This window comes from Aotus nancymaae, unplaced genomic scaffold (assembly GCF_030222135.1).
Source record: "Aotus nancymaae isolate 86718 unplaced genomic scaffold, 86718_ANA_hifiasm-v0.15.2.pri h1tg000003l, whole genome shotgun sequence".
Taxonomy (NCBI): Eukaryota; Metazoa; Chordata; class Mammalia; order Primates; family Aotidae; genus Aotus; species Aotus nancymaae.
The window spans coordinates 20,422,515-20,441,254 of NW_026988414.1; the positions used below are offsets into that span (position 1 = coordinate 20,422,515).

Here is an 18,740-nt window from a genome sequence, read left to right on the forward strand (position 1 = left end):
AACTTTGCTAGAGATGTCTTTACTGCAGAATTGTTCTTCAGAGATTGTATCAGTATGTACCCCATCAGTAGTGAACCAGAGTTCTTCTTGGTTTGTTTCCCGTCTTTGCCAACATTTGGTACTGTTAGATTTGAATCTTTTTTTCCTGACGTGTAGTCCGTTTTTTTCATCTCTGATTCTTAATGCCATTTTTGTTGATCTCAAGTTTCCATATAGTCCCTGTTATCTTTCTGTGTTCTCTGTTTTAATCTATTGATTTGTCTATTTGCCGACTGGTGCTTTTGCCATACTCAGTCTTAATTGTCAGCTTTATAAGTCTTGAAATCTGGTAGAGTCACTTACACCTCACTTTTATGGAAAATTGACAGTTATTCTTGGCTCTTTGCTGTTACATATTCTGTTCCATTCCTATTCCATATGAGTTTTATTATTTTTTTCAGCATTCACAAAGCACTCTGTTGTCTGTAGAGAATATTTGACTGTGGGGCTTCCCATCTTTGCAACATTGAGTTTATTTGTGAGCATCAGTGCTGTTTACCAGATATTTCTGGTTCTCTCTTTTGGGCACAAAATAGAATTTAGTGCTGGGGACAGAGTGAGGGACATGTGATTAGTTTTACCACAGAAAGGTTAAATTGAGCCAGAAGGATTGAGGTAATGACTCTAACCAGCAGTGTTCGAAATGGAGTTGGCTCTGTGAGCCAACTGACTGCAGTGAGCAGAGCCCTCCTCCTGACCTACGATTGAGGAGTAGTCTAAGTGAGAGACTAATGTTGGTTGTTTTTAAGGCATGGAGATTTGGGGGTTATCATCACTAACGTATCCTGACATGGAAATCCATGAATGTGGCTGGACATGGTGGCTCAAGCCAGTAATTCCAGCACTTTGGGAGGCTGAGGTGGGTGGATCACCTGATGTCAGGAGTTTGAGACCATCCTGACCAACATGGCGAAACCCCATCTCTACAAAAAATATGAAATTAGCCAGGTGTGGTGGCACATGCCTGTAATCCCAGCTATTTGCGAGGCTGAGGCAGGAGAATCACTTGAAGCTGGGAGGCAGAGGTTGTAATGAGCTGAGATCGTGCCACTGCACTCCAGCCTGCATGACAGAGTGAAACTCCACCCGCCCCCCCAAAATCCATCAATGTTATGCTTCTCCATTAATTTAGATCTTATGAATTATAATTAGGATTATAATTTTCTCTGTAAAGGACTGTGACATGTTTAATTAGATTTATTTTCAGATACTTGGTAGTTTTTATTGCCATTGTTAATTATTCATTTCTAAAAATTACATTGGCTGATACTTTGTTCTCATTTATCTCAGTTGACTTCTGTACTCTATGATAGTGCATATTTTGTCTTGTTTCTGATTTTGTATGAGATATATTTGCTGTAGATTTTACATAGATGTTTTTTGTCAGATTATGAAAGTTTCTTTCAGTGATGGTTATTTTTTTTTTTTTTTTTTTTTTTTTGTAGTACAAAAACATTTTTATTTTGACCTGATAAATGACTAAAACAATCGCAGGGGTAACTGACAGGTATGATTATTCAATTTGCAACGGAATTGACCTTCAGACTAATTTAGATACTTTTTAATAACATTCACAGTCAATCTTAAAGAGAATTTTTGCTGTTGAAGTTAACACTTACATCTAAAAGAAAATCATCATCCTTATTGGACAAATGGAACTCAAAAAAGCAAAAAAAAAAAAAAACCATCATAATAATGAAAATACTGAGTTTCTGATGTACAAAGAGTGAAATATTCATATATTAGACAAATGATGCAGTATAAATGGGAAAAACTCCATTCTTTCTAGAAGGATGTCAATAAAGAATGGATGTATCAATTATTTGATGGAAATATAAATTCTTCAACCACTAGAAGAACTGAAAGAGGAAGTTTCTTCTGTCAGTGTGAGAGACTTACTCTTTCTTGTCACAAGACTTTTAGAACTACATGACTTTTTTTTTTTTTAAAGACGGGGTTTCACCATGTTGGTCAGGCTGGTCTTGAACTCCCGACCTCAGGTGATCCGCCTGCTTTGTCCTCCAAAGTGCTTGGATTACAGGCGTGAGCCACTATGCCCGGCCTACATGACTTTTTTTTAGCGATTTGCATATAATGTTTGAAGGTGGGAAGGGGATCAGAGAGGCAAAAATGATAACTGGAAAAACAATCTCCCTAAACCATTTAGTAAGTAAAGTGAACACCATCACACCTAAACCCATTCATTGTATGTATGTATGTATGTATGCATGCATGTATGTATGTTATTTATTTTTTCTGAGACAGGGTCTCACTCTGTCACTCAGGCTGGAATGCAGTGACACGATCTCGGCTCACGGCAACCTCCGCCTCACAGCTTCAAGCAATTCTCGTGTCTCAGCCTCCCAAGTAGCTGGAAGTACAAGTGTGCACCGTCCGCCCATGCTGGCTAGGCCGGTCACTGTTTTCATTTTACAATTAATTTTAGCTAAAGAATATGGATTCATTTACAAAAATAAGTTTGGTCTCTTATTATAAATACTTCTAGTTTTTAAAAAAATTCATTTTCACATTTGAATGTACTTAAAAGTATCTAAAGGATTCATTCTCCTTCTGCATTCTGCTTCTCAGAAAGTACTTTTGAGGTAGATCTGTTCCGAATTCTTTTTCTTTTTCTTTTCTTTTCAGAAGCAGATGATTGTGTATCCGGTGCCTTTTTCTTTTTCTTCAAACAGCTAAGAGGATTGGGACCACTTATTTTCTTGCGCTTTTTTCTTTTTCTCTGTTCAGGGTTTTTTACTAAACCCTGTTCCTCTTTGAGATGTTTGATACTTTGTTTCTCCTGCACTGAGACAAGCTGACCTGACTCCACTGCTTTTACAAAGGCAATTGTTTTGGGAGAAGGTTTGTCCAAAACCATAGTGTTCTGAATAATAAACATCAGAGGAACTCCAGGCTTCTTCTTTACTTTCACAGACAAATTCTGATCCTGTGTTGCCACAAAATAATGATGAGGATTTCCCTCTTCAACCACAGAAAGCAGACATTCTGATCCACTCACTGCATTCTTGAAATGGGGACAATTTCGAACTTGGCATTTTTGTGCAATCAATTTTGCCCCATATAAGTACTTTCCCAATGTTTCTAACTCTTTTAACACACATCTGGTGGTGCACAGTTGCGTCTCCCCCATGAGGTAGCGCGGCAGCTGCTCCCGCAGCTGGATGCGGCCCCGCAGTGCCGCCTGACAGAAGGTGCCGTCCAGCAGGATCTGGTATGGCTTGCGGACTCCGAAATTGTTGCGGAAGAGGCCAAGATGCTTCTTAGCGTGTTTCTGCCTCGTGATCTTCATGCCTGGCTTACCCGGACCGAAGCCACCGGACCAGGAAGCCAGTGATGGTTATTTCTAACTCCACATTTCTAAACTCTACTCTGTGAGACAGATTCTGCTAATCATATTTCCCAGACTTCCTTACCATCTAGCTTCATGTTTTAAGGTATCATTTCCTATCTTGAGGTAATGAGAATATTCTTTATTTCTCTAGGAACTTTATTGTTTTACCTTTGACATTTAGATTTATGATTCATCTGGAATTGATTCTCCTTTATGTATGGTGATATGGTTTGGCTCTGTGTCCCCACTTAAATCTCATCTTGTAGCTCCCATAATTCCCACGTGTTGTGGGAGGGACATGATGGAGATGATTGAATCATGGGGGCAAGTCTATCCCTTGCTATTCTCATGACAGTGAATGGGTCTTAGGAGAGCTGATGATTTTAAAAATGGGAGTTTGCCTGCACAAGTTGACTCTTTGCCTGCTGCCATCCATGTTAAGATGTGACTTGTTCCTCCTTGCCTTCTGTCATGATTGAGAGGCTTCCTCAGCCACATGGAACTGAGTTCTCCATTAAAGCTCTTTCCTTTGTAAATTGCATAGTCTTGGGTATGTCTTTGTCAGCAGCATGAAAATGGACTAATACATATGGTGTGAGATAGGGATTTAATGTTTTCCCATATTGTAATACAGTTGATCTAGCACCAGTTATTGAAAAGACCATCATTTACCCACTGCACTGCAGTGACACCTCTGCTGTGTATTTGTCTTTTATGCATTTTTAATTTTGTTTAAGTTTTCTACTTATTTTTTGTAGCATATCACTCTTTTTAATAGTTTTTATTTTGCTTATTTTTTTGAGACAAGGTCTTTCTCTTTTTGAGACAGGGTCTTTTTCTGTTGCCCAGGCTGGATGCAGTGGCATGATCTTGGCTTACTGCATCCTCTGCCTCCTGTACTCAAGCAATTCTCCCACTTAAGCCTCTCAAGTAGCTGGGACTACAGATGCATGCCACCACACCCAGCTAACTTTTTTTTTTTTTGGTAGAGATGGGGTTTCACCATGTTGCCCAGGCTGGTCTCAAACTCTTGAGCTTAGGCAGTCACCCTGCCTCGCCCTCCCAAAGTTCTGGGATTACAGGACTGAGCTACTGTGCCCAGGCTACTATAGTTTTTAATAAGCCTTGAAATCTAACCAAAGTCCTCTAGCTGTTGTGCCTCTTCAGGATAGTTTTGGCAAATCTTGGTCCTTTGCATTTCTTTAAATTATAGAAAGAATCTGCTTTTCTTTTTCCTTCTAATGGTATCCACACTTTTAAAAATTACTCCTCCACTCAATCATGGATTGATTGAGATAGTATCTCCCTATGTTGCCCAGGCTGGCCTGGAACCACTATAGGCTCGGGCCACTGTGCCTGACTCTATGATCAGCTTTTTATTTTATCTAAAATATCTGCTGGATTGTGCTTGGATTATATTGTCTATAGGTCAATTTAGGGAAGAATTGACATCTTAATAATATTTTCTAATCCATGAATATGGTGTATCCTTTAAGTTTTCCTTAATTTCTTATAGCAATGTATTTTGTTTTTCTGTGTAGAGGTCTTACACATTTTTCCCTAGATTAATTTCCATCTATTTGATGTGCTTTGATGTCATTGTAATAGGTGTTTTCAAATTTTGTTTTCTAATGGTTTATTACTAATGGTTTATAGGAAACCAATTGATTTGTGTGTTTTGTTATTCTAATGTATCCATAGATTGTTTTGGATTTTTTTTGTGTAACACTCATTATCTTTAAATAATGAAAATATTATTTCTTCCTTTCTAATCTTAATGCATTTTATTTTTCTTTGTCTTACTGCTCTGAATAAAACTTGCAGTACAAATCTGAAAAACTGGTAATAGTGAACATCTTTGCCTTGTTCCTGAACTCAGAGGAAAACTGGTATTTTACCTTTAGATATAATGTTTGCTGTAAGTTTTTATAAAAATCTCTTATCAGGTTAAGGAAGTTGTCTATTCAACATTAATAGTTTATTTCCCGCTAGGTGAGGTGGTTCACACCTGTTATCCCAGCACTTTGGGAGGCTGAGGCGGGCAGATCATGAGGTCAGAAGTTCAAGACCATCCTGGCCAACGTGGTGAAATTCTGTCTCTACTAAAAATACAAAAATTAGTTGGGCATGGTGACACACACCTGTTATCCCAGCTACTTCAGAGGTTGAGGCAGTAGAATCGCTTGAAGCCGGGAGGCGGAGGTTGCAGTGAGCCAAGATTGTGCCACTGCACTCCAGCCTGGGTGACAAAGCGAGGCATGGTGGTGCATGCCTGCAGTCCCAGCTACTTGGGAGACTAAGGCAGAATTGCTTGAATCTGAGAGGCAGAGGTTGAAGTAAGCTGAGATCACACCACTGCACTCCAGCCTTTTTTTCTTAATCTCAAAAAAGAAGAAAATGTTTATTTCCATCAATTTAGCATCAACAGATGTTGAATTTGATCAAATGCCTTTTTTGTATATATTGAGATGATCATATGATTGTTATTCTTTATTGTGTTAACGTGGCAGATTACACTGATTTTAAATGTTAAACCAACCTTGCATCTTTGGTATAAATCCAATTTTGGTAGGATGTATTATCTTTTTTATATATCGTTGGATTTGACTTACTTTTTTTAAACTTATTTTATGTATTATGATTTAAATATTATTATCTTATTTTCCTCTATATTCATGAGATACATCTTTTATTTGCTTTTATCTTTCTTTCTGGTGATAACCCTTGTTTTGTATCAAGGTTATTCTGGCCTGTTAACATCAGGGACATGTTCTCCTGCCATCCCCTTACCCCACCTTTTTCTCTTCTCTGGAAGAAGTTATGAAGGAGAATTTACCAGTGAATTAATAAAGTCCTGGCATTTTTTTGTGTGGGGAGGTTTTTAAATAATACATTCCATATTTGTGGTAATTTAAAATGAACCAGTTTTTTAAAGCAGGATTTATAATTGCAAGTTGTATCATTGTGGTCTGTCTTTAGAAGTAATTAAAAAAAGAACCCTTAAAATCACATAATTATGACTTTGTATTAAGTTATGCCTCCAAATGATGAGCTCTTGTGTCTCTGAGGTATTGTTATATGGGATTTTTAGCTTTCTGGCCTGGCTCAGTTTTCCTTTGGTGGTAGTAAATGGGGTTATTAACCAGTATAGGATTCCTACTCTAGGTGGGATTCTACTAATAATTCATATTTTGCTGCCAGGTGATGGAATGTGTGGTCTCAAATATTTGGTAGACTCTTGATTTATTAAAATACTTATTTTTGTAGTAGTTGTCAGCTTTATTTAAAAAGGAGGTAAAATTAGCTAGTTGTGGTTGTTCATACCTGTAATTTCCAGCACTTTGGGAGTTTTAGGCAGGAGGATCCCTTGAGGCTAGGACTTCACAAGCAGTCTGGGCAACAATAGACTTCATTTCTACAAAAAATACAAAAAAGAAAAAAGATAATAATTTTTTCTTGCCATTGAGCTTAAGGGAGGGAAAAAAAGAAAAAGGTAAAATTAAAGGAATAATGTATTCTGAGAGAGAATCGTTATGTATAATGTTTATATAACCTATATAAAATATTTTATATCATATATAATTATGCTGCCAAACCTAACAGGTTAAGGGGATAGTCCTCCACAAGACTAAATTGATTTTATATGCCACCTACAAGTTCCTGTGATCCCAGAGCCACCCTCACTTCTGACCTGTTGGCTACAGATTTGGGGGTCTCCATGGACTCTCACCCCCTGCCTCAGGTTTAGTAATTAGCTAGAATGAGTCAGAACTCAGGAAAGCCCTGTATTTATGGTTATAGTTTTATAGGAAAGGATACAAGTTAGAACCAGCCAAAGAAGAGACATATAGGGCAAGGCCTGAGAAGGTTCCAAATACAAAGCTTCTGTTATGTCAGGGTACTTTCCCAGCACAGCGATGTGTGATAATATACACAATACACTGCTAATCACAGAAGCTCACCAGCTCACCTGAACTTTGGTGTCCAAGGTTTTTATTGACCAAGCATGATTGCTTGATTGATTGAATCATTGTCCACATGACTCAGTTTCTAACACCACCCCCCCCACCCCCGGCCCAGTCCCCTTTCCCTCTCCAACTCCCCACCCTGTTCCCCAAGTCACCTGGCTGAAACCTATAAGATGATTAGTCTTTCCAGTGTGATTAACCCCCATCCTGAGTTATCTCTTAGCATAAATGATCTAGGGGCCCACGGTGAGTTACTTCCTCAGCATAAGTTATCAGATGTGATTAGAGGGGCCCACCATGAATAACAAAGGCACTTCAGTTACTGGGGAAATCCCAAGGGTTTAGAGCTTACCTCTCAGGAGCATGGACAGAGGTCACCTAAATTCTTTATTATACAAGAATATAAAAACTACACATATAATATGATAGCCATGTAGATATATCTAAATCTAGATATATGGCTATATCTAGATATGATATAGAAATGATAGCCATATAGATATAATGTTGTGAAACATTATATAATATTCTTATGAAAACATTCTTATGAACCAGTCTTATGCTGTTCCTAATAGACAAGTTTGTTAATAACCTTAGAGAGATTTAGTTTATTAACTAAAACCAGTAATGTATCTGACATGAAAATATAGGTCCATTGACTACTTTATATTATAGAACCTCAGAATCATTAGTTGGGTTTTCAGAAGTCTATATGAATAATAATTGTGTAGGTTATAAATAATTGCCCATTTGGAATTGCTCCCATAGTATATGCAAAGGAGGCATTTTATACTTGTTTAACGTGTGTGTCTCGTGTATGTATATGCACACAAACTCTAGATACTTCTTTTAGCAGAAATTCTTTTTGGTTGGTTGATATGAAATAAAGGATATTTTTTAAAATCACATTTGTAAGTGAAGATTTAGAAAACCTTGTCTGTATATGTTTGTATTTTTTCAGTGATTAGACAATAGTGTAAATGCTATAGGGGTAGGGGGAAGAAAGGATAGATTTATTTTTTATTTGTTTGACTGTGTGGACTGATGCTGCTATAAATTTATATTCACTAACCTCAGTTGGGTCCTTTACACTTTCTTCACGTTTGTAGTTCATTTTACCAATCAATTTTCTTCTCTTCCTCACTCTGTTGCAAGCTGTTTCCTACTATTGTCACACTGCTGACTTGCCCTCTGCTCTCCAAATATCAGAAGAAGACTTTGCCTTCTATTTTACAGAAACAGTAGAAACCATCAGAAGGGAATTCTTTCAGGCCCTTCCATAAAATTTGTAACATTGATTTTTATCAACACCAGTCTTCCTGTTTCCCTTGTGTTAGAATGGCAGAGATGGCCTTCCTGTCCTATGGAAGGTGATTCCTCAAACCTTGGGCTAAATCCTAACCTGTCCCATATTCTCAGGGTCACAGTCTAATAACTTTTTCCCTCTTCAATTTTTCTTTCTCTAGTGGCTTTTTCCTGTTGCTATTTAAATGTGCTCAGAGCTCTTATTTGATTGAAATAATGAAAAAATAATGGTTCCCCTTCCCTTTAATAACTAAAAGTTTCTAAAGAGTTGTCATTTATTCCTCACATCCTTTTTAATCTTCCACTGGATTCCTCTACCCTACATGGTCTGCTTTTGTCTCTCCCACTTCGTTGAAACCGCTTGAGCCAAGGTCAGGTGTGAACTCTATTGCTAAATGTACTGGATTCTTTTCAATTCTTATTTTGCATGATCTTTTTGCATCATTTGAAATGGTTGACTGCTATCTCTAGGAAAATCTTTCTTTTCTTAATCATTCTGACCCCATGTTAGTTTTCTTTTTATTTTTTCTGTTGCTTATCATTCCCTTTTTCAGACTCTCCTTCCTCCGTCTTTAAATGCTGTTGTTCATGAACAGTCTGTCCCAGGCCTTCTGTTATTTTCTTGCTACATGCTGTTATCATGTACCTGTGAGGTAAACCTGGAAAACATTTTCCCTCTTTACTCTTTTTTTAAAAAATTTATTTTATTTTATTTTGTTTATTTATTTTTGAGACAGACTATCACTCTCGTTGCCCAGGCTGGAGTGCAGTGGTGTGATCTCAGCTTACTTCAACCTCTGCCTCTCAGATTCAAGCAATTCTGCCTTAGTCTCCCAAGTAGCTGGGACTGCAGGCATGCACCACCATGCCCAGCTAATTTTTTGTATTTAGTAGAGACAGGTTTCACCATGTCGATCAGGCTGGTCTTGAACTCCTGACCTCAGGTGATCCACCCACCTTGGCCTCCCAAAGTGCTGGGATTACAGGCGTGAGCCATCGTGCCTAGCCCCCTCTTCCCTCTTTATACCCATGACCTCTTTCCTCTTCACTCTTTATACCCATGACTGCCAAGCTCTGGCACATGGTAGAGTTTCAGTAGGTACTTGAATGAGTGGCCTAGATAAGAGAATGAGTGCTTCACTGTGAAACTAGGAAGGTACTGGGGCTTGAAGGAGAAGAGAATTTTGATGAGCAGGGAGGAAGAGGAGAAAGGTTGAATTGCAATTGACCATGTATGGAGTTAGCTTCTTAATCATAGTAGTGAGCTCTCTAGTGCTGTTTTCTGACCTTTGAATTTGTATATTTTTCCATTTTTGTAATAAATACTGCCTGAATGAGACACATTCTGGTGAAACTTTGGATATTCTCTCAAATAAAACTTCCTGTATAGGGTATAGTATGGATAGTATGGGTACCCGATAGAAAATAGGGCCATTTTTGGAGACAGTTGTATGGTATAGGCAAGGATTTTTAGACTAAAGGTCAGAAGACTCCATTCTTATTCTTACTCTGCTGCTAATTACATCTGTGACCTTAGGTGAGTCCTTAAAAACTCACTGTGCTTTTTTATGTTATACAGTCTTTCAGTCCTTTTCAGTTCTGTTTTGAGACCAGTACAAATCTTTATGCAGGCTTCAAAATAAATTTTCTTCTTGACTTGGGTGTTAGTTACAAGATTGTTTATAATAATTCATTAAACTGTGCATTTATGTTTTATATGATTTTCTGTATGTGTTATTACACAGTTAAGAAGATTTAAAAAACCCACAAAAGACTTTGTTTCCTACATCCCTCCATATGCCAAAAGAAAATTCCAGATAGATCAAAGACTTGAATGCAGAAAGCAAAATCATAAGTGTGCTTGGAAGAAAACATAGATAAATATACCTTGCAGGAGTCTCCAAGTTCACTCCTAGCTTTAGTGATTGTCTAGTAGGATTCACAGACCTCAGCATATATTTATACTCTTAGCTAAGATTTAGTATAGCAGGGTCACCAAAGGGAAAAGGCATGTGAGTGGAGTCTGGAGGAAACCAAGTGCAAGCTTCCAAGAACCTTCTGGTAGAGTCACAGAGGACATGCTTGATCCCTCCCGAAGTGAGTTGTGACAACAGGTGTGAAATGGTATCCACCAGAGATGTTCATCAGAGACTTGATGCCTCAGGTTTTTGTTTGGGGCTGGTCATGTTGGTACCTTCTTCCTAAAATGTACCAAAACTCCTCCCTGAAGGGAAGCTGTTATTCAGCATAAACAATGTTGTTTGTATAAATAGGCACACTAAGAGTGAACCACTCTTAGCAGTTCTGGGAATGGTGGAAACCCTGCTGAAATCCAAGTTTCCAGATGTCAGCCAAGGGCCAGGCTCAGCTAGAAAGCCAGCCTTTCTACAGGTAGCAGTCTTAGGTCTGTGTTAACTCTTTTCTACACAATACAGTATTTTAAAAAAATCTTGCAGTGAAAATGGCTTTTCTAAGCATAACTAGAAACTGAGAAGTCCTATGAGGAAGGAATGGTAAGTTTATACTCAAAAAACTGAGGCTGGGTGCGATGGCTCATACTTGTAATCCCAGTACTTTGGAAGGCCAAAGTGTGAGGATCGCTTGAGTCCAGGGATTCAAGACCAGTCTGGGGAACACAGTGAGACTGTCTCTACAGAAAATAAGACATCAGCTGGGTGTGTTGGCGTATGCCTGTAGCCCCAGCTACTTGGGAGGCTGAAGTAGGAGAATAGCTTGAGCCCAGGAGGTTGAGGCTGCAGTGAGCCATGATATAGCACCACTGTACTCTAGCCTGGGCGACAGCAAGACTGTCTTATTAGAAAAAAAAAAAAAAAAAGGAAAAGAAAGAAAAATTTAGTAGTTGGCTATATCTGTAGATGTTGATGTTTCTTTCTTTTTGTGAAATTTGAACAAGATTATCTTTTATTTAAGTATAGATGGGTCTGTAAAGATGGTCTAACAGTGTTAAATTGATTCACTTCAAAGCAGGTAGAAGGCTTTACCTCTTCCTCTGGTGTACCCAGCCTGTTTTAGCGGGACCCTCTCACATGGCGGTTGGTGCTCTTTCTTCCCATTCCCACGTTCTCATAATTTTAATGTGCTTAGGATGTTACATTTGCCTGTCTCGTGAGGGAGGGAAGATGTTAGGTACTATACTGGGCATACATAGGAAGCATCCAAATGATGGCATGAAAAGTAACAGGGACTAGATATTCCACCTGCGCCACCCACCCCCCAGTTTCTTTAACTGTGGCAGAGATATTCTAGGTCAATTTATTATGAGTTTAAGTTTCTGCCTTTGTCCACATAACAGTTCTTTCCAGTTTCTGTAGCTCAAATTCGTAGGCAATTTCTATGGCCTAAGAGCTGTAAGGCACTAAGGAGCTGTTCCTTTACCTGTAACTTCCACGAACACTGTGAGTTAAACTCAGCATTCTTGAGAACTCCTTTTACAGCAGTGTTCAGCATTTATCAAATAGAATCACTGTATGGTAGTCTCAGAATGTGCCTGTCTTTCTTTCCTCCATCCCTTCTTTCTTTTTATTATTAATTTTTTAAACTAAATTTGATACTTTATTTGGATTTTACCAGTTTTTCTATTAATGTCCCTTTTCCCCGCACTACGATCCTGTACAGGGTACCATTTAGTTGTAATGTTTCCCAGCCTTCTCTGGTCTGATACACTTTTTTAGTCTTTTCTTATTTTTCATGATCTTGAAAGTCTTGAGTACTGGCCAGGTGTCTTATGGCATGTCCCCCAGTTTGGGTTTTTCTGTTGTTTTACTTATGATTTCATTTGGGTTATGGGTTTTTGTGATGAATACCAGAGAGGTAAAATGCCTTTCTTGTCACATCATTTCAGGGACACATGATATCTGCATGACATCATAAGTTAACCTTCTTCACTGGACTAAGATAGTATTTGGCAATTTACTGTGAAGTTAACATTTCTCCCTTTTTTGTATTCTAAGGAAGCAGTCATTAAATGTAGTCTACCCTCAAGCGGGAGGATGGGCAGGAATTAAGCTCCACCTCCTGTAGGGGGAAATAGCCACATATATTATTTTGAATTCTCCTATAAGAAAAATTTGTCTCCTTCCCCCCAGTTTCTTTTATCATTCAATAATTATTTCCAACTGTATGGACTCATGTAGATTTATATTTTGGCTTATAATTCAATACTGTTACTTATTTTGTTCCTTCTATTGTCATGGCTTGGGCCATTAGGAGTTCTTTCAGGTTGATTCCTGTATCCCTTTGACTTGTTCCATTTCTTTATTTTTGAGACAGGGTCTTACTGTGTCACCCAGACTGGAGTGCCAGTGGCACCATTATGGCTCACTGTATGCAGCCTCAGCCTCCCAGGCCCAAGCAATTCTCCTACCTCAGCCTCTGGAGCAGCTGGGTCCATAGGTACTTGCCACCATGCCTGGCTAATTTTTTCTTTTTTTTTTTTGTAGAGCTGGGGTGTCTCTATGTTGACCAGGCTGGTCTTGAACTCCTGGCCTCAAGTGATCCTCCCTCCTTAGTCTCTCAAAGTGTTGGGATTATAGACATGAGCCACCATGCCTGACCCCATGTTCCATTTCCTTTTAGGCACTACAAGATGCTTCAGGCACGTCTTGTTTTTGCCCTGCCCCAAGCCCTAGATTCAGCCATTTTTCCAGGGAGCTTGGTTCCTTTTACTGGAGAATGGTATTGAAAAACAAGATCAATTCTGGGTGTTGGGTGTGCTTCTTGCTACTCAGGATTGATCAGTCGATCTGTTGATCTGTCTGTCTCTCCATATATCTATCTGTATCTCTGTCATTGATTGAGCTATGGAGCAATCTATATCTAGCTAAGCTATCTTCCTTTAGAAAATTATTGTGGAAAATTTCTGGCAAACACAATAGTAATTCTCAGTATCTGTCATGAAGCTTGAATAATTATCAATTTGTGGTCAATCTTGGTTTTAGTTATATAGGCCCTTCTGAGTGTCTCTTTATTATTTAAAGAAAATTCCAGTAGCTATTATTTCACCTGCAAATGCTTCCATCTTTTTATCTTTAAAAAATGACTCTTTAAATATATATTTTAAATTGAAGTATAGTAGGTACAGTAGAAGATAGGAACAAAGAGAGCTTGATAAATTTTTATAAATGTATTTATCTCTGTAATCATCACCCAGATCTAAATATAGAACATTTTTAGCTCTTTATAAAGCTCCCTAATTGCCATTGACAATTTTTGTAGGGACCTTTAAAAAACAAACATAACCACAATACCATTATAGTACCTAAAACAATTTTAACAGTAATTCCTTAAAATCAAATATCTAGTTGTTTGTGTATGCTCTCCTTTACCCCCACCTTCCCTCTTGCCCCTGCAGTGTACTGGTTGAAGAAGTTGCCTGGTCTGTAGTTTATCACAGTCTGGGTTTTGCTGAGAGCATCCCCATGGTGTCATTTAACATGTGTGTCTCATAGTGCCTTTCTTGGGGAAACTTGGCTCTGTGTTTCTAACTAGGTAACCTTAACACAGTAATGTGCAGTGATTCTGTCTTTGGAGAAACTTCATCAGTAAGATAATTTCACCAGGATAGATACATTTTCCCTAATATCTGATGGTATCTGATTAAAGTTTTGCTGCCTTGCTCTACTACCTAGTTCCAGAAAATGCCTTCAGAAATCCTGTATCCTTTCCAGTATCCAGTTCCTTTAGAAAAACTGAATAACATTGCATGTGGGAGAAAATTCTGTTATTCTTGGTTTTGTTTTCCTCCATTCTAAAGGGTAGATCAGGATAGTACAATTAACCTTTCTGGTGGTGTTTTGTAGCTGTGTCAAAGTCATCTGTACAGGGCTAGCTATGGTTAAAGTTCTGACTGAAGGATTGCAGTACAGAAGAAAGGAAAAAGCTATAAAAATAATTGGTCTTGGTTGTGTTTGGTTTGCTAAGTTGTCTCTTTTTTTTTCTTTTTGTATTATAGATCAGCTTGAACGGGTCTTTTTACGACTTGGCCATGCTGAAACAGATGAACAATTACAGAATATTATATCTAAATTCCTTCCTCCTGTTTTGCTCAAACTGTCTAGCACCCAAGAAGGAGTACGTAAAAAGGTAAGCGTGCTGGGAGAATTTAATGATGAATAAATGAATATACATTTTTCAAGTGAGTTTTCTGTTCCTGTTATTGAAATCTAGGTTTGTGATCTTAATTATGGCCTTTCAAAATGGTGAGTAAGTCTAGAACCAGCTTTTATGTTTTAAAAGTAGCTTTTGTATGCTTTGCACAGCTGCCTTTAGTACCAACTATATACTTGGCATCATTGCCAGATAGTATAGTTGAGATAATTATCCTGGAATGTATGGAGACATGATCTGAAATACATGCCCTTGATTCCAATATGCAAGTCAAGTGGTAATGGGGCAAAAATATTCTTTAGTTATTGGTTGACAATGAATATAACCTTAACTAAAAGTAAGCAAAATAAAAAATATTTGAGCAAAATATTGTATAGCTCCTGTTTTAGGATTCTGCAAAGTACTCTTACAAAAGTTGGATAACTGTCACATCAGTATCATCATCATCATCATCTCCTCCCCCCCTCCTCCTCCTTTCCCCCTCCTCTTCCCCACCCCCTTCTCTCCTCTCTTCTCTTTTTTCATTCGAGCTAGGGTCTCACTCTGTTGCCTAGGCTGGAGTGCAGTGACACAATCACAGCTTACAACAACCTCAATCTTCTGGGCTTTGGCCATCTTCCTACCTCAGCCTCCCAAGTAGATGACACTACAAGTGCAGACCACCGTGCCCAGCTAATGTTTAAATTTTTTGTAGAGATGGGGTTTCACTTTGTTGCCCAGGCTAGTCTCAAACTCCTGGGCTCAAGCAATCTGCCTGTTTCAGCCTCCCAAAGTGCTGGGATTACAGGCATGAGCCACTTGCCTGGCCAGTATTTTCATTTTTTAACCTAACTGTTCTACATGGAACATTTTCCTTTTGATTTGTAGAATAGTTCGTTAGTCTTCCAGTATATTTATAGTAGATCATCCAGTCTTTGAGCTATGGTCAGGTTTTATTCCTTGGGCCACTGTAATTGGCAGTGACTTCCTGGAGGTCTGCCCTGAGAAGGATTCCAAGGTCTGATTTGGGTTCAATGCAGAAAGAGTATCTTTAAGAATGTCTTTTATGTTTGTGTCTCTTTATAGGAGGGAATGGGCATTCTTGTCATGTATTTGACATGTCTACTGTTAATCCTTTGCTGAGATAGACGTGCATTTGATTATGTCACTCTTCTATTTAAAACTCTTCTGTGGCCTTCTGTTACCCTTAGGATAGCAAGGTCTAAAAGGCCCTTCATGAGTTGATTTCTGTTTACTTACCTAGCTTTATCAGTTTCTTTATTCATTTAGCGAATATTTACTGAGGGCCTTCTATATGCCAGGTCTTGGGGATATGGTGATGAATGATGACAACACCTAGTTGGGGGAAGTCAGTATAAAACAGTCAGGCAAGTAGTACATAGTTATAATTTGTGATACATGCCAAAATGGAAAAGGAAAAGATTTTATGAAAGAATATATTTGGGACATAATTTAGACTAAGTGTGGGGTGTAAGAGAGGCCTCTGTGTTGTGCAGGAAGTAGCCAGGTGGAGAGATGGGGAGACCATTAAGGATAGAGAGGCCCTGTGCAGGTGTTATGAGCTGGGACAGAGTGTGATGCCTTTAGGAAATTGGAGAAGACCACAGTGATGTCCCCAGTGCATGAGAGGAAGCCTGATAGGAGGAAAGAAGTATTCCAGGGGCACTGATTTGAAAGGGTAGTGCTGGTATTGCCACCATCACTACTCCAAAGAAGCACTCGGAGTAGAGACCAAGAGTGGAGACCTGGAGAACAAACAGGGAACTTTTGCATTAGTCCAGGCTGAGTATTGTCAGTAGCTTTTAACTCATTTACATCTTAGAATTTTTTTTGTTTCTTTGTATTTTATCTTTTAATAGAAAGTCATTCATCTCTGTCCATCTACTTTAATGTTCAGTTGTGTATCATTCACTTCTATCATACTATTATTCTTTTTTTAAAAAATAAATTTTATTATGTATGTTTGAGGTTTACAACATGATTTTATGGAATACATATAGATTTTAAATGTTTACTGAAGCAGATGAGCATATCTATCTCACATAACTTTATACTATTATTCTTAATATAGTCTTAATAGTCCCATTATTTCAAATGGGAAATTCTATTCTTGTTTCTTATTTTATTATTACTACCAAAGTTTTAACCTTTTAATGGCCATTTTAAAAAGAAACCTAGCTTTTAGATTAATTTTCCCTCTTTAACTTTATTTTTTTCAATTTTTATTCAAATTATTTCCTTTTTTGGATATGTTTTTCTTGTGTAAAGTTTTAATTTATATAATGACCTGGCAATTGTTCTTATGTATCAAGAAAAGTGCTAAGGACTTACATCCTCATGAGGTTATGTGAGGTAGGCATTATCCCTATTTTACAGATGAAGCTGAGGCTTGGAATGATTAATGAAGTTGTTTAAGGTCAGATAACAAATGGTTGGGCCAGGATTTGAACCCAGGGCTTTTGAGCTTCAAAGTGTAATGTTGGCTGTCAAGTTAAATGCTTTATTGTTTAATTATAATTTTTTTTAAAAGAACCAAAAATAACCTCAGCTTATGAATTTCTCTTTGATGATTATTTTAGTTATTTAACTAGTTATATTGATGTGCAGTTTGATTTTTGACTTATTAATTTATAAGAGTGTTGATTTTAGTTTCAAAATATTTGATATAAAATTTTCCTGGTTTTATTGCATTCTGGTCAGAGAACCATAGTGTGCAAATGTTACAGTCCGTCAAAGTGTATTCTAATGTTTATAAGAAAAAGCTTTCAGAAGGTAGAAAGAATACTTCCTGCTTGTGGAATATGGAGCTCAGCATGTGCTAAGGCCATTCATTAGTAACATTATGCATTTATGTCTTGAACCTGTCTTTCAGACCTATTATGAGTTGGTAGTATTGAAGAGTAATGTCCTACTGTTGTTGCAGTTTTTCTGTATTTCTTTAAGTTTTTTTAATGTTGACTTGGTGCATTTTGATGTACAAGTTTAACATCTTGTCTTTATTAATAATTATAGTATTTTATGTATATTTTTTATCTTTTGAATTCCATTTATGGTTTTTTCTTCAAAACCTATTTTATCTGAAATTAGTATTGTTAACCATTGTTTTCCTTCTGTCCGTCTGATAAATCTTTGCCCCAGCCTATAATTTTAACCTTATTTACTTTGGCTGTATCTCTTAGTACAATGGAAATGTCACATATTTTTGAAGTTTGAGTTGAGGACATTTACATTAGTTATTGTGGTTATTAACCTATTTAAAAATTTTTAAGAATTTTTATTGATACATAATTATGTATTTATGGGGCACATGTGATATTTTGATAAGCGTATGTAATATGTAATATTAAATCAGTATTTAGGATACTCCTCACCTCATTTATTGTTCCTTTGGGTTGGGAATATTTTAGATCTTCTAGCTATTTTGAAATATACATGATTATTAACCTATTTTATCACTTGATCTATTCGTCGTCTCCCTTTCTTCCTTTGTTTCCTTCTCTTTCTTTCTCTCTCACTTTCTTGTTATCTAACTATCAACACTGGTGTCTTCAAGGGGCTGTGAAAGGACAAGGGAAAAGTCTTGCTTAAGACTTGCCACTTGATTTATTACAATAAATGTATCTTTCTTTCTTTCTTTTTTGAGACAGCATTTCACTCTTGTTGCCAGGCTAGAGTGCGGTGGTCGATCTTAGCTCACTGCAACCTCGACCTCCCGGGTTCAAGCAATTCTCCTGCCTCAGCCTCCCAAGTTAGCTGGGATTACAGGCGCCCACGACCATGCCCAGCTAATTTTTGTATTTTTTGTAGAGATGGAGTTTCACCATGTTGGTCAGACTGGTCTTGAACTCTTGACCTCAGGTGATCCACCTGCCTCGGCTTCCCAAAGTGCTGGGATTACAGGTATGAGCCACTGCCCGCAACCATAAATGTATTTATTATAACTTTAAAAA

At 37.7% G+C, this 18,740-nt stretch overlaps 2 protein-coding genes across 4 annotated transcripts in view; one reads left to right on the plus strand and one right to left on the minus strand.

Moving 5' to 3' along the window:
• Positions 1-18,740, plus strand: part of ECPAS (Ecm29 proteasome adaptor and scaffold) — a 121,783-nt gene that overhangs the window by 20,460 nt on the left and 82,583 nt on the right. For all 3 annotated transcript variants that reach the window (XM_064378979.1, XM_021672147.2, XM_064378974.1), the window contains exon 2: positions 14,636-14,766. In XM_064378979.1, the coding sequence (XP_064235049.1) occupies positions 14,636-14,766 (131 nt within the window). The remainder of the gene's footprint in view (positions 1-14,635; positions 14,767-18,740) is intronic.
• On the minus strand, positions 2,586-3,349 carry LOC105707999 (rRNA-processing protein UTP23 homolog). Its single transcript, XM_064375820.1, has one exon. The coding sequence runs from the start codon at positions 3,347-3,349 to the stop codon at positions 2,600-2,602; it is 750 nt and encodes a 249-aa protein (XP_064231890.1). The 3' UTR covers positions 2,586-2,599.